This window comes from Setaria italica, chromosome IX, assembly GCF_000263155.2.
Source record: "Setaria italica strain Yugu1 chromosome IX, Setaria_italica_v2.0, whole genome shotgun sequence".
NCBI lineage: Eukaryota > Viridiplantae > Streptophyta > Magnoliopsida > Poales > Poaceae > Setaria > Setaria italica.
In genome coordinates, this window is record NC_028458.1 from 54,148,507 (window position 1) to 54,167,312 (window position 18,806).

At 49.0% G+C, this 18,806-nt stretch overlaps 4 protein-coding genes across 5 annotated transcripts; 2 read left to right on the plus strand and 2 right to left on the minus strand.

Moving 5' to 3' along the window:
• The first annotated feature begins 771 nt into the window (after positions 1-771).
• On the plus strand, positions 772-4,386 carry LOC101774194. Of its 2 annotated transcripts, none has more exons than XM_004985321.3 (2): positions 772-1,782; positions 4,161-4,386. In XM_004985321.3, exons 1-2 carry the CDS (start codon positions 908-910, stop codon positions 4,198-4,200), a joined length of 915 nt encoding a protein of 304 aa, XP_004985378.1. In that variant the 5' UTR covers positions 772-907; the 3' UTR covers positions 4,201-4,386. The 2 variants fall into 2 exon arrangements, with proteins under 2 accessions (XP_004985378.1, XP_004985379.1); XM_004985322.3 differs by lacking the exon at positions 4,161-4,386 and adding an exon at positions 2,793-4,153.
• Positions 4,387-9,430: 5,044 nt separating this feature from the next.
• Positions 9,431-14,688, plus strand: LOC101774865 (probable protein phosphatase 2C BIPP2C1). The gene is made up of 9 exons (XM_004985323.2): positions 9,431-9,834; positions 10,088-10,926; positions 11,708-11,769; positions 11,941-12,010; positions 12,234-12,321; positions 13,572-13,741; positions 13,862-14,005; positions 14,089-14,217; positions 14,354-14,688. The coding sequence occupies exons 1-9, from the start codon at positions 9,726-9,728 to the stop codon at positions 14,519-14,521; spliced, it is 1,779 nt and encodes a 592-aa protein (XP_004985380.1). The 5' UTR covers positions 9,431-9,725; the 3' UTR covers positions 14,522-14,688.
• A 108-nt stretch (positions 14,689-14,796) lies between these two features.
• Positions 14,797-16,068, minus strand: LOC101775269 (non-specific lipid-transfer protein-like protein At2g13820). The gene is made up of 3 exons (XM_004985324.3): positions 15,511-16,068; positions 15,367-15,399; positions 14,797-15,225 (listed from the first exon to the last, which is right to left on the minus strand). The coding sequence occupies exons 1-3, from the start codon at positions 15,875-15,877 to the stop codon at positions 14,999-15,001; spliced, it is 627 nt and encodes a 208-aa protein (XP_004985381.1). The 5' UTR covers positions 15,878-16,068; the 3' UTR covers positions 14,797-14,998.
• A 642-nt stretch (positions 16,069-16,710) lies between these two features.
• Positions 16,711-18,256, minus strand: LOC105913601 (vegetative cell wall protein gp1-like). The gene is made up of 4 exons (XM_022823610.1): positions 18,101-18,256; positions 17,627-17,947; positions 17,335-17,379; positions 16,711-17,209 (listed from the first exon to the last, which is right to left on the minus strand). The coding sequence occupies exons 1-4, from the start codon at positions 18,174-18,176 to the stop codon at positions 17,031-17,033; spliced, it is 621 nt and encodes a 206-aa protein (XP_022679345.1). The 5' UTR covers positions 18,177-18,256; the 3' UTR covers positions 16,711-17,030.
• Positions 18,257-18,806: the final 550 nt, after the last annotated feature.

The following is an 18,806-nucleotide window of genomic DNA, read 5'->3' on the forward strand; positions in this document are numbered from 1 at the left end:
AGCAAGCTGAGGAAGAATTACTTTTTCTTCTCCCATCTCATCTACCCAAGGCGCGGGAAAGCGGGAGCGTAGATCTTTGACCTATCGTTTCTCCTCTACGGGGGCCCCCACCCGTAAATTAGTAAAGGTTCCTTGATGTACTCCCGGTCCAAATTGGTCATGAAGTTATCGCGCGTCTTATGTAATGGGTTTTGTAAATAGTCTACGTTTAATACTCCTAATTAGTATCTAAACATTCGATGTGACGGGTGCTAAAAATAAGTTAGTGGAAGAAAACAGGGCCTACGTCTGCTTGCACGCCACCGCCGTATGCTATTTTTGTCGAAGCTTGATTATATTAATCAATTGGTTTATACAAATTTGAAACAATTGTACTATATATACATGGTAATATTGGGATTGAGAGTATGATTTTTGTCATACGTGGTAACGCACGAGCTTAGATATAGTAAATCCTAACAATCCGATTGTGCCCCATTTTCTGTTCATGCTCCAAGGTACGATCATTTCATGTTCTATTTTTGTACATATTGCTGCTCTAGGTTTTGCTTACTTTGTGTTCCGGACAAAGATTTACACAAGACAGGTGGAATATTTTTCTTCTTATTTGTTCCGACTGATTTGTTTCATGTGCTCTGATGCACTCTGTTTTTTTATATATCTGATGCACTCTGTTTAATTCCACGCCATTTGACTATCTTGTGCTCGAGTGAGATACTCTGTCGAGACTCGAGACATACCTGATCTGATAGATGTGAATCTTCAACGTTTTTTTTTTAATTGTACAAAGTCCGGCCCGTCAATTCGGCATAACCATACCAAAATCCAACCACCGCCCAAACCCTCCGCCGTCTCGCCCGGCCCTCCGTCCCCGATCGCGAAACCCTATCCCCGCCGCTCGCCGGCGATGGAGGCGCCGGACGAGGAGGCCGGGCTGGGCTTACCCGAGGGCGAGCGGCTGCTGGAGGTGACCCTCATCTCCGCGCAGGGGCTCAAGCCCCCCTCCGGCCTGCGGCGGCGGCTGCAGGCGTACGCCGTGGCCTGGGTGGACGCCGGGCACAAGCTCCAGACCCGGCCCGACGCCTCGGGCGGGCTCGACCCGGCGTGGCACGCGCGGCTCCTCTTCCGCGTGCGCGAGGCCTCGCTCGCCGACGACTCCCGCGCCGCCGTCACCGTCGAGATCTACGCGGCCGCCGCGGGCTCCTGGCACCTCGGTGGGGACTCGCTCGTGGGCTCCGCGCGATTCCTCCTCGGCGACCACCGCCTTCTGCGCCGCCCCGTTGGCTCCCCCTCCATGTTCGCGGTCGGTGTGCGCCGCCCCTCAGGCAGGGTCCACGGTCTTCTCAACTTGGCCGCGAGTCTCGTCGCGGTCCCGCCGTCCCCTGCCGCCTGCCACGCCCTCCGCCTCTCGCCCGCCGTCTCCCTCAGCGGCCTCTCCGTGGCGCCCAACCCGAGCCGCGTGCTCCGCGTCCTCAACCGCGCGCACCCCACACCTCCACCGTCCCCGAAGCTGCTTACGCCCAAGAAGCAGCAAATGGCGGTCACGCCCAAGCAGCAGCAGATGGCGGTCAAGCCAAACAATAAGGTCGCGGACGATGGCAGCGATGAGGAGGGGGACGAGGAAGAGGAGAGGGGGATGGGCGGGATGATGTTCTGCGGACCTTGCGTCTTACCTTTCCCGAGAAAGATACACACGAGCCCCTCAGACGAGAACCTGCAGGTCTTCGCTGGCATCTTCTCTGGCGGGCTCAGGCATTGCCGAACGGAGCCCTCATTTCCAAAGTAAGCTCCATTCTTTCAGTTGATTCCTTGTGAAGATAGTCTGTTTCCTGTTGTTGTGGGCAATTAGCTTATTGACGATGAAGATGTAGTGCTGGGTTGTATCATAGCATCTCTTGTTATCACTGAGTATGTTACATCATATTGTGCGGATAATGGAAGTATAGAGTATTAGAGCCGTAGGGACCAATCTTGAAATTCTCTGGTAGTCTTTTGTCTGTCATGTTGGAAGTGTTAATAACTAGCATGAACCCTTACATATAATTTGGTTCAAAGAAACACCACAAAAGGAAGACAGAATTCATGGATATTTTCTCCATTTGATCGTGAATGCTTTCGGGTCATTTTTACCTTTAAAATGATCTGAATTACATGTCCCATGAAATACAACATGTTCATTCGAAATATGAAATAATTCCTCAGTTCTTGTTTGCATATAACATTTGTAAAGTTTACACCGCCATTGAAAGTAGTTTGAGTTGTCATGGCCATCTGTGTTGCCACCTTCAAGAGCCAAACCAACCTCACATTTCGTTAGTTTATCTCCATTTTGCACGAAGTCATGCGTATCACATTATACAGCCCACCGAAGGAGCTATATAAATCGCGGTGCAAAATAAGGTGTCACGCAAACATGTTTGTATATCTGGATGCACACAATTAAGATAAATGGACTTTGGCATTCAACATGATTTATCAGTAGAGAAATTACACTACTGCATTTAGATTTGCATAATCAGAAGTGGTGAAAGAAAATAACAGAAGCACTTTAGGTATTAATCTAGCTTTAACATAAGTTGCAAGCTACCAACTTTGATTGACAGAACGAAATTCCATTGTAGTGTAAGGCAATGTTCAGCTTAGATAATCATAAATTGACTGGAGGACTGCAATTGAACATGGAGATTTTTAGTGGAAATTCGAGGAAAACTGATCTCTCAAATGAGATATTGTCTGTTAACACGTAAGGCAGTGAACCAAAACATATTATTGCATCATATTGAAATTTTCAGGTGACCGTTCAGACAAAGGGAAGAAATACATACTACAGAGTGTTGTCTGCAGCTGAGACAGAATTCAGTATAGTGTCTAGGCTGTGTAGTCTATTCCTTTTTGGTTTACTTGGAAAACTAAAGGTGTAGAATAGCATCTGCAGTTCAGCATGGCAACTCTTTTTGGTCACTTACTCCCGGTAAGGAACGAAAGGCATAATAGGCCTTTTCATCCCTCAACCATCAGCTGAGGCTCAATTTAGTCCCCAAACTATCAAAGTGGTCGTTTTAGTCCTCAAACTTTTATTTTAGGGTCAGTCTCGTCCCCCATCCTACATGGCATGCCACGCTGTTCGACCATGTCAGCTGCAGCATGCCTCGCTGTCTCTCCCCCTCCCTCATGGACTGGCGACCATTCAAAGCAGCAGTATGAGCTACTACAGAAACTAAGTGACACCGATGGCCAATGCAACCACCTGACCAGGACTACTAGACAGGATACTATTAAAGCAGCAGCAGCAGCATCAAATCACCTCGCCGCGGGAGAACAATATCAAAATAGTCTTGGACTGAAGCACACCCTTGACACCAATACTCCAGCCACAAAACAGGAAGATCACGCCTTCTCTATCAAACTTCTCCCTGCTCCGTCTTCAAATTCCAAGCACGAGCAATGAAACCTGCTCCTCGCTGCCTCTTCTAAATCAAAGCAATAATTGTTTTTCTTCTACAAATCATTAGCGCCAAGCACCAGAGCAGGCCCAGCATGCCATGCTTCTCGCTGCCGCGTGGAGCTGCGGTGGCTGAGAATTGGCATATAGATGCACGAAACTCCCTCACCCTCCCCAAATCCAACACCTGCCACCAGTCGGCGACAGTTGTGGTGTTGGAGCTGACGTGGCGCGACAGCGTGGCGTGCCACGTAGGACAAGGGACAAGATTGAACCCAAACGAAAAGTTTGAGGACTGAAACGACCACTTTAGTAGTTCAGAGACGAAATTGAGCTTTGGCCCATAGTTGAGGGATGAAGGTGGCTATTTTGCCGAACAGAAAAGAAAAAATGAGCTGACGTCAGCAGATGCAAAACATCAAGGGGTCTAAGAAAATGAGATGAGACTGTGCAATCAATCGTAAGTAGTTTCGCAATACAAGTTTAAGGCCCTACTTTACTTTTAAACCAGACGTTGCGTGAGGAACCAACTGTGAAGTTGCATTCTTCACTCGTACATTCAGATGAATTCAGTGTTTCAAAAAGCAGTGGTAGGCAGGTTGGAAGAATGAAATTTATAGGCAAATTATATGCCTACAAAGATGTACATGAATACCTGCCAGCTGCAGCGAGTAGAAATACCTAATTTGACTAGGAAGATGTGCATGTATATCTGCAGGCTAGCAACGCCCTTCAGCTGTGCCAAACATCATGAGTAACATCTGGAGAAAACAAACAATGTAAATGTAGTGGATTTACTCTCTATTGCCTTTGTGGAGACTATGGTAAGTTTAGCTGTCAATCACTTTGCTAATGTTATTAATTTCAATCAGTCCATGGGGTAAGTACCTGTACCTGACGAATTTGTTCACATCAGAACGTGCTGCATTTGCCTGTGTTTTTAACACCCAGAGTACGATTATCTGTTTTGCCTGTGTTTCTTCTCCACCCACGGCTGACAGCTCGCTGTTCCTTGCCGTGCATCTCATCGTGTCGTTGAGTTAGCACGTGGCCTGTTTGTTCGTGGTCGGGCGTCGCAGGGCGGGCGCGCTTCGTTCGCAAACTGGACTGGCCATGACCTCCCGTCCGATGGCTCCGCCGTCGACTAGGACACGGTGCTTGTGTGATTTCACAACACGCCGGACCTGGCGATGACAGAATACAACGCGCTACTTGTGCAGTTGTGCGGTTAAGAGGTCACGGCTCGTGACGCGCGACCCGTGGATGCGCCTGTGGCAGCCGCAACGTAACGGCTGTCGGTGAGCCCCGGGCCGCGTCGCGCCGCGGCGGCAACACACGCTATTGCGCTTACCATGTCCTGACACCCCCCACAGGTGCACTCTGCTTGCAACTTGCAAGACGAAACGAAGGCGCTTCCCGCGTGCGGGCGGCGGACAACTCGCCGGGAGCCCGGGACGGTCGATAAATCGAACACCGACCACCCCGGCCGGTCACCTATCCCCCGCTTGCGGTAGGTAGCGACAGGGGGCGGAGCTTGACCAGAATAAACGAAAGGGAGGTGCGGCACCTTCACAGCATTCGTAGACATTCAATTTATTTAACATGATGAGAATTTAGACGTGACAAGGAACTATGAATTTTTACCAGTTGCGGAGACCCCTTGGTCGTGGTCGGTAACTCTTCAGTAATTCTCGGCGATGGCGCATCGACGCGTCGTGGAAGGGAAGGCCCACGCGTGGCCACGTACAGCCTGTACAGGTGTTCCGCACTGCCCGCATCCGCCTGCCTCGGCCGGCCTCGCGCGCGGCACACGGCCGCGGGCGCGATATCGGCGTCGCGGGTGGTCTCGTGCCGGGGCAACCAACCACGCCGCGCTCGTGCGCCCTGCTTACTCGGCAAGTCATGCGAGGAGCCGAGGAGGTAGCAGTTGCCAGTTGCATCCGAAGTGAGCAGCAGAGCCGCAGGACACAGGTAACCTGTGCAAGGATGAGCGCACGCGGCCACGCGCTGCCTGAGTACCTGTAAGCGGTGCAGCCCTAATATTCGTGTTGATCTTCAGACTGCAAATCGCATACAGATGCCTAGCGTCAGATTCGTCGAGCAGATCAGGACCAGTAAGGTCTTATGGTAATTACGGACGCATGTGAGGACCGACCGACCAGGGAGGAGGAACATTGGGAGCGAATCTCTGAAAGGTAACTGTAAACAATCTCTTCGGTCCAAGTCTCCTCCTTAAATCCTCGCACGATGACTAGTAGATCGTACTGATAGTAGACTTAATACCGCACGCAAGGAACTGAAATGAGCTCGGATCTTGAGCCGAGAGTGGCACCGACAGCATGTGCCACACACATGACCTCTGGCGGTGCTCACGAGGAGCACCCTGCTTTGCTGGACAGCCATCGATTACATACTTGCACTGCATTCCGAGTTTCCTGACTGCCCTTGGTGGTTAGGAAATAAAAAAGGAAAAGGCAAGACTCATAATCAAGAATGGAGTAAGGAATCGGACAAAAGATAACACAAGACAGTGCCCCGATTTCTGAAGAAAAAGCAGCTTGAGTCTTCTGCCTTAAGCTCAAGCCAGTACAAGCGCAATGTCATTTCGGTTGGGTGGTAACGCAGAGAATCTGTCTCACCGACTGAGACCTGGTGATGATTTGCCTGGCCGTTCAACACGGATCAACAAGAACTCCTACTTCAGCAAACCGATTCAGGGTGTTAAAGTTTAGCACCCGTCACATCGGATGCTTGATACTAATTAGGAGTATTAAACATAGGTTAATTATAAAACTAATTGCACAGATGGAGTCTAATTCGCCAGATGAATCTATTAAGCCTAATTAGTCCATGATTTTACAATGTGGTGCTACAGTAACCATTTGCTAATGATGGATTAATTAGGTTTAATAGATTCGTCTCGCGAATTAGACTCCATCTGTGCAATTAGTTTTTGTAATTAACTCATACTTAATCCTCCTAATTAGCATCCGAACATCCGATGTGACACTGTTAAAGTTTAAAGTTTAGTCTCTAGTATCAAACAACCCTGAACCTTATCAGTATAAGATGACCAAGCGTAGAAATTTCATCACCTCCTGTTGTCATCTAGCGTATCGGTCAGATCTTCCTACAAGTTACGGATAAAGCAGCGGTCGCGGCCCACGTTCGTGCGCTGAGAATTCCCACAAAAGAAGGCACTTGCCACAAGAAAAAAAGCAGCGGCGCATAGACGAGTTCAGCCCCCAGATCCGAGTCAGCACATGGGGATCTACCGAGAGAAGAAATTCTTGCAAGTTTGCAATGAACAAGTTATCCTACTGGCCAAGGCCAATCCATCACTGGGGAGGTGGTGTCGCTTTGCACTGCGTGGAAGAACAATCAGCGGCGGCAACTGGCAGGCAGCTTTGTGCTGTGCTCCAGGATATGCTGCCGGCCGAAGCAAAATGCGGCGGGGCTACAAGCCTAGAACTGATCTCAACGTCATGAACAGTGAGACTGAGACAGGTGTCAGGTCCGGCCATCCTATCCGGGTCAGTATCCCTCATCCGCATCCTGCACCACACGCCTTCCCACCGAATCTTTTGCGCTATCCGTCTAGCCCCAGCCTAATCAGGTCCGTCAAGTTGATTCGATGCACTGATGGCAGCCTTGTATCTGCATTGATCGTGGCATAGAGTACGATGCTTCTACTGCACCGCACCAAGCTTTTTTTTTTTGTACTGCGGTTAGTTTGATGATGCGAAACTGTTTGCAGCACCGTCATGGTTTGATCATGGAAGGAAGAAAATTTTCGCCTCATCGCGTCACCGACGCCTTAGCTAGGTTAGGTAGTTCGATCTTGTTACCACAAGTCTTGGAAGGAAGAAAGTTTTCGTTTCATCGCGTCACCGACGCCTAGATAGGCAGTTCGATCCTGTGATCCAACTTGCTGATCTTAACAAGATTACGCCGGAATTGACAGGCACCCTACCCTCCAGAAAAACAATTTCAGAATGGATCCTCTCCTCCTTGCACAACCCTGCCTGGCCACCTGATCCGCTTGCCCAGACGAAGTGTATATGCGACCTACCATCAATTCAGTTTGCAGTGTTCATCACTTCACCCGATCATCCCAACCAGAGGCGCGTACCACCGACAGATAACCGAATCGATATTTTGCATCGATTCTTATGATTGAACCAAAATTTTAATCAAAGTCTTCCAAACTTCCGAGTCAGTGACCCATCCGAAGAACACTGCAGTTATGAATTATGATCAAATTGAACACCAGCCAGATGAACGACCCAGCTGGCAAAATCTTGAAGCACTGAAAGATTAAGAAAACGGGATGAATGATTGCTTGGAGGAACTTATCCATCAATCAAGCGGAGAACAATGCGGCATCAGCCAGCGTACCAAACTCTCAAGGTTTTAAAAAGGACACCCCAATCGAGTTCGAGTGGCCCGTTCGCACGCATTAATCAATGCGAAATCTTTGCTTCCCTGGCCCAATAATTAGGGCCTTATCCGAACAGATACGCCTCCTTGTCTTGCTAATCGCGCACACGCACACCCCTCCTGGCGTTCGCATCGTCCGCGTCGGCGGCGAACCCTTGGTGGTGGTGGTGGTGGTGGGTGGGTCGCCGTCCGCCGTCAGCAAGTTACGCGGTGCGGTCGAGCCATCGAGGATCCTGTCAGCTGGGGTCTGCGCGCTGGGATGGCGGTGACACGTAAGGAAGGCGCTCAAGACACGTGGGTGCGGCCGATTGATTGACCGCGAGGCTGGGCTTGCCCCACGTGGCGGTTCGACCCTGCGGTGCCGGCCGTTGGTATCCACAAAATTATCCAGACCAAGGCAAGACTAATCAACGGAACACTGTGCGGGGCTCATCTGATTAGTTCCTGCTTCGGTTTTGGCCACATGTAATTGTGCTTGGACGACTGTCTACATTTTTTTTTTTGAAAGGGAGAACTGCATTAGAAGGTAAAACTGTACATCCCTGCCATTTTGCAGGAAACACCCCGGTACATATGAAAATCACGCGCACACCCGGCGATGCCTCCGTTGCTGTCTCCATGGCCGGCAATCCAAGTAGAACGCCGGAGCGCAGCCGTATCCAGTTTCCCCCCTCTCTCTCCGGCGCTGGCGAGGCCACCAGAGACGAGGGGAAACAGTGGAATCGCCGCCGGAGCCGAAGAAATTGCCTGTCGCCGCCTCATTTTACTGTAGCAAGGACAAAATAAGTCGAGAGGGAAGCGACGGTCTGCAAAGTTTTGTGCACCATAATAAGTGGATTGTTGTCTAGTTGTCAACTACAAAGTTTGTGTAGAGATTTCCTTTGCTACGAAGTTCAATTAAAATAGAAATAAGCGCAATGGTTAGTGATCATTTTTTGATGTAAATAAAAAAATATTGAATCTTTCAATAAAAAATATTGAATCTTTTGAAAGCATACTGGATGATAATCAGGTATCGTAGAGTTTGATGCAAGCTTAGATATTCTACCGTCAACTTCTTAATTTTACTTCTTTCCATCACAACCATTCATGTATAACTTAGAGCATTCGCTATTCTTGACAAGGCTATACGATTTAGAGTGTGGTCAAAATTAAATGTCTTATCGAATTATTACGTCCATCAATTGTGATAGATAGAGCTTCAGAAAAATTATGCACTTAGAGATGTTATATTTTTAAAAGAATTCTTCATCGTACTTATACATAATTTGCGACTTCATATGAATGACATATATAAATATATAAATAGGTAAGAGCTAAGAGGCAGGATGTTCTCCCCATAAAAACCGATCGTTAACGCTCGAAATAAACCACATCCACCCTAGAAACAGCAAAGCAAAACCATCTAGAAGCAAACCCATTCGGCGACTCGGTGGCACCAGCAGGCAGAGAACCGCCCCTATCCGCCAAATACAATCTTCTCGGAGGCCCTTTGTCGTAAAGCGACCAAAGCAAATATAGATATCCCGATATCCCGAGGAAATGTCCGGAAACCCCACCTCTGCACCGAGGCGAAGCTCCATAGAAAACGACGCCGCCCGAGCGGCCACAGCGCAGCCCGCCGCCTCAAAACCTCAGACACAAGCTGCTCCGTTCCCTCCACATTAATCCTCCCCCCACGCCCTCCCTCCTTCCTCTTCCCCATCGGTCTCGCCGCCATTCCCCCTGGCCTGCTGCTGCTGCTGTTCCCCAAATCCAACCCTTCGGTTCCACCGCCCGCCCGAGCTCCCGATCCGGCCTTCCGCGCCGTCGCGGTCGCCTTGCGCGCAGCAAGGAGCAAGCCATGGACGAGGTCCCTGCGGCCGCCGGCGTCCTCGACTTCCGACCCGGTTCTTCTCCCCCAGGCGACTCCACCGCTCCCCGCCGCGCCGCGGAGTGCTCACCTGACACCGGTAAGGTCCTCCTCTTCCGCCGCAACGGCTTCCCGCTCGACGCTGTTCTCTGGCTTTGCGCGGTTGGTGGTGAATGGAACGCCCAACCCGTGCCGTGGTCGGTAAACGGAAGACCAATAATCCCCGCTGCCGTGGCGGTTGAACGGAATAGCAACCGCCGTCTGTTTGACTGCTCGCTGATGATTTTTGCTGCTAACTTTTGTTTACTTCTTCGTTTCATGATTCGATTTGGCTTGGTCTGCTCTGGGTGCAGGCTGTGCAGAGGAGGCGCCGGGTGTTCCGGGTTTCGAAGACAAAGGCGCCGTTGCAGCGGAGTTGACGGGGTCAAATTCGACCGGTTCCGGGAGCCAGGCTGTGAGTGGTGATACGTCCGGAGGCCCTGCCGTCGGTGATGCCGAAGACGTGGAGGTTTTGTGCTCAGAGAATGGCGCCGAGCTCGAATTGGCGGAACCTGGTGTTTTGGATGTCAGATTAGGGGATCCAGTGGTGGGACGCCATGGCCGGAAGTCGGATGGTACTGGTTTTGGCTCTGATGAAGCTGGTGAAGTGGATGGGATTTCACTGGTTGAGGTGTCCCCATCAGATGCCAGTTCAAGTTTTGATGGCACTAGGTCGATTGGTGGTTACTCTCTCGTGGAGGGGTCTGTGCCTGAGGCCAGTGGCGCCCAAGGATGTGAACAAGAGGTGCAGGAAGTACCCACAGGGACCCCTATGGCTGTGGGGTTCCCCAATGGGAATTTGAGTTCTGGACTTGTAGTTCGGCCGAATGATGCTGTGGATGGTAGAAATGGCCTTGCCGGAGGGGAATTGGAATTGCCTGTTGATGGTGATGATGCCCAGGAGTCCACAGAGATGGCTGGTATCTTGTGCAATGAAAGAGTGGAGGGAATAGAGACGAATTTTGGGGAACGTGAGGCCTCAAATGGTTCTACTGTGTGTGACGGAGTGGACAGGATGGAGATGAGTTTGGATGACTCTGAGGCTTCGGACGGCTCAACCACACAGGATTCTGATACTGACGTCGAGACAGAGTCGAGTGGTTCTAGTATAGAGGAACAAGATGCAGGATACGGAGCCCATATCCCTCAATTGGTATGTGTTTCTAGCAAACTCCTGTAGGAACTAGGTGCTACTTGTCAACGTTGCTATATTTCCTAGGACTTTGTTGATGCTTTTCCTTTGTAGTTCCATTAGCACTTCATCTGAAGTGTTAATTTTGATTTGCCAAGTTCCTGGCATGGAATCATAAAAGCTAGCTATAGAGTTAAGCTACTATGGGTAGAAATTCTTCTCTCAAGATAGTTGAATTCTTAATAAAGTGTATTGGTCATTTATCTTTCCCGTGATGCATTTTTAAAATTTATCTATGAGTCAGCACCTCATCTATGACGAGGATTGAGGAGCAATGAGTTGCAGACTTGCCGTGCATTCAATGTGCATCCTATTTTCTTATGCAATTCACTTATGTCACAGCATTCTGTTTTTGTGAGGATCTGTTTTAATCCAGTACTCTGCTCATTTATAGAGATTCTGGATCAGTTATAGTCGGTAGCTGATTTATCTTTCTTTTTTTATAAGGCTATATATGTCCTAGTAAGGGACCACTTTTATACTTACTTTCTTGAGAGTTGGGACAACGCATATAGTGAAGTGAGACACTGGGATTGGCATCCATTGTGACCTGGATGCATCCATGCACAATTATAATCTGGTGGCATGTGCTTATTTCAAAATGGGTTACCTTTCCGGAAAAATGTAGATGGTTCTTTAAACCTGGCTTGTGCTGTTGTATTAATATACTCATCGGAGGACAGAGACGGTCGAAATTCTGAGGTTAGTGAATGATGTGTATGTCTCTTCTTTTCCCTTGTAGGATCAAGCAATCTGCAAGGTGAACAGAGAAAACAACACGTCAGGAGTGAAGAACTCTGAGAGGTATTATTTTTCTTTATTACTTTAAGTAATAAGTAGTTTTACAACATAAGCTGTCGTATAGCTTTGGTTTGTTTTCACACATAACTTTGATGATGTTTTCACACATTCCTTGGTGAATTGTGGAAAATTAAAAGATTTAAGCATATCATTTCAATGTTCAATTTGTCACAGGATGACTTCAGTATCGGAATCAACACTTGTGCTGGCTTCAGGTGCAGCAATGTTACCACATCCTTCAAAGGTACTGCATCCAGGATTAAATTATTTGGGATGATTTTTGTATTTAATTTGCATGTGCTTCTTTATTCCAAGACAAAACAAAAGATACTAGGTTGCCATGCTGATAATAGTGCAGTCACTGTTTTTAAACAAAAAAGGATGCTGCACATGGCTTTCTTTTGCTTCTGGCTCATTTCTTGCTCTTTGAATATTTCTCTTGATTTCATACCTGTTAAATTTTCCAGGTATCGACAGGTGGTGAAGATGCATATTTTATAGCTAGTGACGGCTGGTTCGGCGTGGCAGATGGAGTTGGTCAGTGGTCATTTGAAGGTAAACAATTTTTTTTTTCTCCACTGTGGTTCTGTGCTCAAGTCCATCCCCAGCATGTGAATTTTCACTCCATGCCTTGTTTCTTAAGTTGTACCATACTTGCTTTTGAGAAGTGATTCTTTACTGGCATAGGGGCATTCATTACCATTCCCAGATGCTGAACATAAGTCTGTGCCCTTTTCTTTCACACTGGGTGTATTTACGGTTAAAAGCTGGTCACTTGGCATCAACAGTAATTTGGAACCGCACGAGGGCAAGGGAAATGAGAAACATGTTTGTTGACTATAGTGAATGCTTTAAATCTTAATGAGTATTGCCTTACAATCGTGTGAATAATATTCCATGTCTAATATTAAGACTTTTTGAGATTGCTCTTAATGGGATGCGGAATGTTTGCATAACAATTAAAATTAAGATTTGGGGATCTAAACATCATGCGGTAAGTTCAGGACAATGCACTGCAACAGACTCACCTGGTTGCAATTACTGGAGCAAGGATGAAATGTTCATGACGTAAGCATGGGATGTCCATGATCAAAGGTGATAGGGACGAGATACTGACTATAAACCTAAATGATGATAGTTACATTCCTTCTGTTCCTATCAAATGTTTCAAGACACTAGAAATAAGTGACATGGGTACTGTAGTATAGTAAGATGCCAAATTGACAAATCTATAGCAGTTGGCAGTTGAATTTTGTTATTGCTTGAGAGTTATGGGTAAAGTTGACATCCAATCTGCCGGTAACTAAGCCGAATGCGGGTTAGGTCAATGACAAATAGGTTGTGCTAGATAAACATTGTATTACCAGTTGCCACACAAACTGGACAAAATCATGGGAGGTAAACATGGCAACAGGACCAAATGCAACTTTATCTGTTCTCCAGTTTAAAAAATGAAATGAAGTTCTGTAGTCAGATTGGAAACTAAAGGAACTTTACAAGCCTAGACCTGAATACAATTTAGCCTGGCATTAACTAAAAGAAAAAAGATTGCATGCAGGCACTAAGGTATTTTGTATAGACACCTATTGCTTGTCGTATTTCATATATGTACTGGACACGTTCCAAAGGAGCACCCGGTCGTTAGAGTCCATGTGTGTTGTTGGTGCCTCTGAATGAAATCCAATGATCATTTCTACCAATTGTGTTCCTTATCTTTAGGTCCATTAGTTCGAAGCACCTATGAATTTGATTTTTCATCTCATAATGTGTGACACTTATAATTGTTGATGGAATTTTCATCTCAGGGATCAATGCTGGACTTTATGCGAGAGAACTTATGGATGGTTGCAAAAAGATTGTAATAGAGACTCAAGGAGCTCCAGGGATGAGAACTGAGGAAGTTCTTGCAAAGGCTGCAGATGAAGCACGGTCCCCTGGTTCTTCCACTGTTTTAGTTGCTCACTTTGATGGACAGGTATGTTCTTTGGTTGAGCTTAAGACTCAGGCCCCCTATTTTTTCATATCTACTGATGGTTGATTCTATACGTAGTGTTCTCAGAACTACTTGGTGTTCATGAACTCATTGATATCGCAGGTCCTTCATGCATCGAATATTGGAGATTCTGGCTTCCTTGTGATAAGGAATGGAGAGGTCTACAAAAAATCAAACCCGATGACTTATGGTTTCAATTTCCCGTTGCAAATTGAAAAGGGTGATGACCCTTTAAAACTTGTACAGGTGCCCTTCCACACTCTGCTGATATTGATTTCCTATTGTAAGCTTTATCAGAATTTTGTACTTAGGCTGTTCTTAACTTGCAGAAATACACGATCGATCTGGGAGAAGGTGATGTCATTGTAACAGCAACAGATGGTCTCTTCGACAATGTCTACGAGGAAGAAGTAGCTGGCATTGTCGCCAAATCATTACAAGCCGATCTCAAGCCCACGGTCAGTACTCATTGCGCAAAACCAAATGAGCATTTTCTTTATGCTACAGAACAGAACCTAATGAACAGCCCTCATAGAAGAACACTGATAGGCAAGAATGATCCTCTGACACGAACCGTGTTACGAAACATTGCAGGAGATTGCTGAGATCCTGGTTGCTAGAGCAAAGGAAGTGGGGCGGTGTGGATTTGGAAGTAGCCCATTTTCGGACGCAGCCCTTGCAGCTGGGTACTTGGGTTACTCCGGGGGCAAGCTGGATGATGTAACGGTCGTTGTATCTATTGTTCGGAAATCTGAAGTTTAAACTATAAACAAGCACTCAAAGTTCAGTGCAGCTCCGTGTTTTTGCTACAGCTGCACTCGCTGGCTAATGCCCATGAGCATTTTGTGCGTCATGAGCACAGCCCTGGCTTACGTTAAGCCAAACGTGTATACAGTTATATACATACTACTAAGGTTGTATCCGTATCTCTTTGAGCACGACCCCAGTAAGTCGCGGACCGTTCAGTGAACTTTGTGCTCGTGCGATTTGATGCGCTTCGGCTTCTGTCTAGAGTACGGCAGGAGGAAACCCATTCGTCACTTGTAACGTTATTGATTTATTGTGCGTAGCAATGAAATCCACGAACAATGCACGTTCAAAAGTGGCGCAAAACGGAACGGGAATTCTCACAAGATACATCTCGGTACAGGGGCTAATGGGCTATACGCTTCTCATCTGTGGTCAGACAGAGGGGTAAGACGAGTGCACGGACTAATGAACATGACAGGTAAGCCCAGCTCACAAAACACGGTACACAAGCAGAGTCGCGGCAACAGCTGCTGCAGCCAAGGTGGTCTGTGCCGTTGATGCCGAGAGGCTGGCCGCGCCAGAACGCGCTGGGGAGGGAGCTGCAGCTGGAGTGTTGGAGTCGCTCCCGGTTCCTGCCGGTGCCGGTGATTCCGAAGGGGTTGCTGACGGCGGCGACTGCCCGAAGAATGGGGCAGCTCCGGCAGATGGAGCCGGAACTGAAACAGCGTGAAAGTTTGTCAGTCGTCTGAAACACAAAGGCAAAGTTCTTGGAATTCTTTCTAGCCTTCTAGGCATGAAGTAAATTCCCTCTCATAAGCTGCAAAGGATGCTAAATTTGCTTCAGTAACCAAACGTACCTGGAGACGCGCTGGGCACACCAGGAACAGCAACTGCATTGGCAACAGCGAGAACGAGATCATCCGTTAGTCAGACGATCGCACCAAGGCATCGGGACGCACAGCTCCACGATTGCAGAGGCAAGAAACAGCACCAGGACGTACCGTGGCACTTGCTGACGGGCGGCGTCTTGACCTTGCACGCGGCGGGCAGCTGCAGGGCCTTGGTCATGTTGAGGGAGATGCCGAGGTTCTGGCCGCCCTGGAACACCTGGCAGAGGCAGGCCACCTCGTTGCGCACCACGTCCTTGAGCCCCGAGCAGCAGGTCGGGTCGGGCGTCGCCACCGTGCTCCCCTCCTGCACGTAGCTCAGGCACCCCGCCAGGCTCAGCAGCGCGTCCGTGCAGTCCGCGGCCGGCGCCGGCGCCGGCGCGGCCGCCGTGGCGCCATCGACGCGGACGGTGGTGGTGGCTAATAGCGCCGCGAGCGCGAGGATGGACATAGCCGTCGTCGTCCTAGCCACGGCCGCCATTGTCCGATTCTGCCGGCGTCGTGCTTGTGCTGTGTAGATGCGAGACTAGCGGTCGATAGCGCTACTTGTAGTAGTACTGGCACTAGCGGGATTCGGTCCGGTTCGCGGAATGTGGCGTTGGGAAATGAGGAAGTGCACGGGTTTATGTGGAGACGGACTGCCACGGCCGCTTCAGCGGTCAGCACACGGCACTAGTGGGGAGTTCGGTTGGTGTCTCCCCGCTGACAGAAAACAAGAGGTGGTAGCACCACGGGTAGTGGCACACCACTTGGCGTTCGCACACGGTAGTCTACGAGCCGTTTTGGTGGTCGCAGGCTCTATCAAGTGGCTGTGATGGAAGATGGATAGTTGGATCGCTGACGAGTGTTGCGTTGCATGATCGGGCTGGCGATTAAACAAAGTGAAGGGCGGCTGCGGCTAGCCTATCGCTTTTTTCCCGAGCGGCGGTGCGCCTGAAATGATGACGTGCCCTGCTGCGGCTGTGGCTTTGAGATAGCGAACGGACCGAGCGGATTGAGAATTTTTCCCGCTTTCAAAAGGGATCATGATCGATTCCACGGGATTATGGCAAGAACTCTCTCTCTTGACCACCCAACCCAGCTAGTTGAGCGAGCGAAGCGGAGGACACCAGGCGATAAGGAAGTGGGCTAGCTACTTTTTGGAAAGATTAATGGTGGGCGGCATGGAATGGGAGAAGGAAAGAGCGCGCGCACGACGGCACGGGCAATGGAATCCACCACGAGCCGTGGCCCGCGGTTGGGACCAAAAAGCACGGCCACGCCAAAGCAAAGTTCACACAAGGTGTGGCGCACGCCCGCCTCAAAAAACCTTCTCCTTTTTTGAGAACCTTCTCCTTTTCGTGCGAGTCTGAACCCAACGACCGACTCGGCCTGATGTCTGCTTACGCCGCCGCGTCGAATTGCTCACGTCACTATCAGCCAAACACGACACGTCGCCGGTATAAAAGTCAAGCACTCCAGAACCATACAAAACAGACTAAATTCAATGTCATATAGCCACAAAAAGTGAACAAGATGTTCGCAAATTTAATGGTTCCGTAGTGTTCAGCTGGATCTGCTTAACAGCAATGCAGACTCACACTAATTTGAAGCCATGATATTGCCGCTGATGGAGCGGAAGAAATGGGAAATGCCTAACATAGAGCGATGGCGGCGACGGCAGTTACCAGCACGGCTCCCGTGGAGGCAGCTAGGCCGGCGGCACCGGAAGCAAGCATGTCCGTGGGTGGCGCAGAGTCCTGGGCGGATGGAGGTGTGGCCACCGTCGGAGCTGGACTTGGATTCGGTGGTGACGCGATCACTGGAGCTGGAGCTGCACGGCACAATGGCGCGACGCGTTAGCCTTAAGCCACTGCTGATTTCCAGTTCAGTTCCGTATGCGATCTGGCAAGCCACAAATGCAAACTACACTGACACAAAGTTAAGGTCACGGCTTACCAGGTGGCTTTGGAGATGGAATTACGGGGGTTCCTGCTGCTGGAGCTGCACGAACAGATTGTTAAGCATCAGAGTTACGAATCAGAAATTCAGAGTGCGACTTAATTTTTCAGTATTAAGAAGAAGGGCTTAGAAAATGCAAAAGATAAAAACTTAATGGGCCATATTGGACCAATTCTTCGGTACAAGATGAGCCCACGGGCCCTGGCGAGCCCAACCAACCGAGCCCGCCCCAATCTTACGCGGTGCACGGCGAACAAGTGCATCGATCACGACGGTGTTGCGCTCGTACCTGGCGTCGGCGGCGGCAGCGGGGCTGGAACTGCGGGCGAGGGCGCGGGTGCCGTGACGGGGGAATGCACCGGCTTCATCGGCGCGGGTGCCGCGGCGACGGGCATCAGCGGAGCCGGAGCAGGCCGTGGCGTGACTGACGGCACGGGCGCCACGACGGGGCTAGAAGGCGGCTGCGCGCCCGGCGCGGACACCGGTTGTTGCACGGGCGAGATCGACGGGGCAGCGGTGGGCTGAGCGGCCGCGGCCGCGGCCTCGCCCGACACGGCGCGGCGATGGTGGAACGCCCTTGTGGCGGAATACAACGGGAAGGTGAAAGCATCTGCAGCAACGGGGACAAACTTAGCACGCATATATGTACGTAAATAAACAAACTAACGAAGTAGAAGTCTTCAGATTGATGATGGAATCTGAAACAAAGAACACACGATACTGTTCGATGGGAACCTCCTAATGCAACGCACGGTTAACTTACTTGATTCTACTACGGTGGCCGCGGCGCAGAGCACCAACGCCAGGACGGCGCCGCTCTTCTGCAGCCGCCTAGGCATGGCGGCTACGGCGAGGCTGGCAGGGTTAGGTCAGAACGGCGCCTTGGATTGTTGCTCTCGCGGGGCTAGTCTAAAATAAACATTTGTGTTTTCTAAAATAAACTTTATGTTTCCTACGGAGTATTATATACTGTATTTTTTTTAAAAAAAGGTGGGTTTGTTGCTCTCCGCAGTTTCCTTTCATATTCCGTTGAGACTTTTTAGAAAAAAATATTGCTTACGGGTGCAGAGATTTGCTCCATAATCCCAGTAAATATACATCCACAAGAATCCTTAAGCTAGCGTTTTCCTTAGATACAATTTCACGTATTCTCCTGCCAATGATGGATCATATTAATAGACATTGATAAGTTGCAGAAAAAGAAAGTAGTAAACTCTAGAAAAAGTTTAGAGTTGACACTATACTATTAGTTTGTTTGCGAGTCGTGCTACAAATTAATCTTAAGATCTGCAGGACTAATCCCCTATGGATGCTTAAGTGGCAGAGTGTATATTGAATGGCAAACACGTGTGTATTTGATTGGGTTACCGTGATTCGAAATAACGAGGCAATAAGATGTTACAACTTATCTCTTATGGAATGGGATGATATACAGCTCTCGTGTGTATTCTAGAAAAAATATTAGAAGT

What these genes read in the sequence shown, in the direction of transcription:
- LOC101774194 (XM_004985321.3), top strand. Translation starts at nt 908, where the DNA reads ATGGAGGCGCCGGACGAGGAGGCCGGGCTGGGCTTACCCGAGGGCGAG. An exon ending in ACGGAGCCCTCATTTCCAAA is followed by an intron (nt 1,783 to 4,160) that starts GTAAGCTCCATT and finishes GTATATCTGCAG; the next exon opens with GCTAGCAACGCCCTTCAGCT.
- LOC101774865 (XM_004985323.2), top strand. Translation starts at nt 9,726, where the DNA reads ATGGACGAGGTCCCTGCGGCCGCCGGCGTCCTCGACTTCCGACCCGGT. An exon ending in GGAGTGCTCACCTGACACCG is followed by an intron (nt 9,835 to 10,087) that starts GTAAGGTCCTCC and finishes CTCTGGGTGCAG; the next exon opens with GCTGTGCAGAGGAGGCGCCG. An exon ending in TGTTACCACATCCTTCAAAG is followed by an intron (nt 12,011 to 12,233) that starts GTACTGCATCCA and finishes TAAATTTTCCAG; the next exon opens with GTATCGACAGGTGGTGAAGA.
- LOC101775269 (XM_004985324.3), bottom strand. Translation starts at nt 15,877, where the DNA reads ATGGCGGCCGTGGCTAGGACGACGACGGCTATGTCCATCCTCGCGCTC. An exon ending in GCCCGTCAGCAAGTGCCACG is followed by an intron (nt 15,400 to 15,510) that starts GTACGTCCTGGT and finishes TTGCCAATGCAG; the next exon opens with TTGCTGTTCCTGGTGTGCCC. An exon ending in TGTGCCCAGCGCGTCTCCAG is followed by an intron (nt 15,226 to 15,366) that starts GTACGTTTGGTT and finishes ACGCTGTTTCAG; the next exon opens with TTCCGGCTCCATCTGCCGGA.
- LOC105913601 (XM_022823610.1), bottom strand. Translation starts at nt 18,176, where the DNA reads ATGCCTAGGCGGCTGCAGAAGAGCGGCGCCGTCCTGGCGTTGGTGCTC. An exon ending in GGCCACCGTAGTAGAATCAA is followed by an intron (nt 17,948 to 18,100) that starts GTAAGTTAACCG and finishes CCGTTGCTGCAG; the next exon opens with ATGCTTTCACCTTCCCGTTG. An exon ending in TCCATCTCCAAAGCCACCTG is followed by an intron (nt 17,210 to 17,334) that starts GTAAGCCGTGAC and finishes TGTGCCGTGCAG; the next exon opens with CTCCAGCTCCAGTGATCGCG.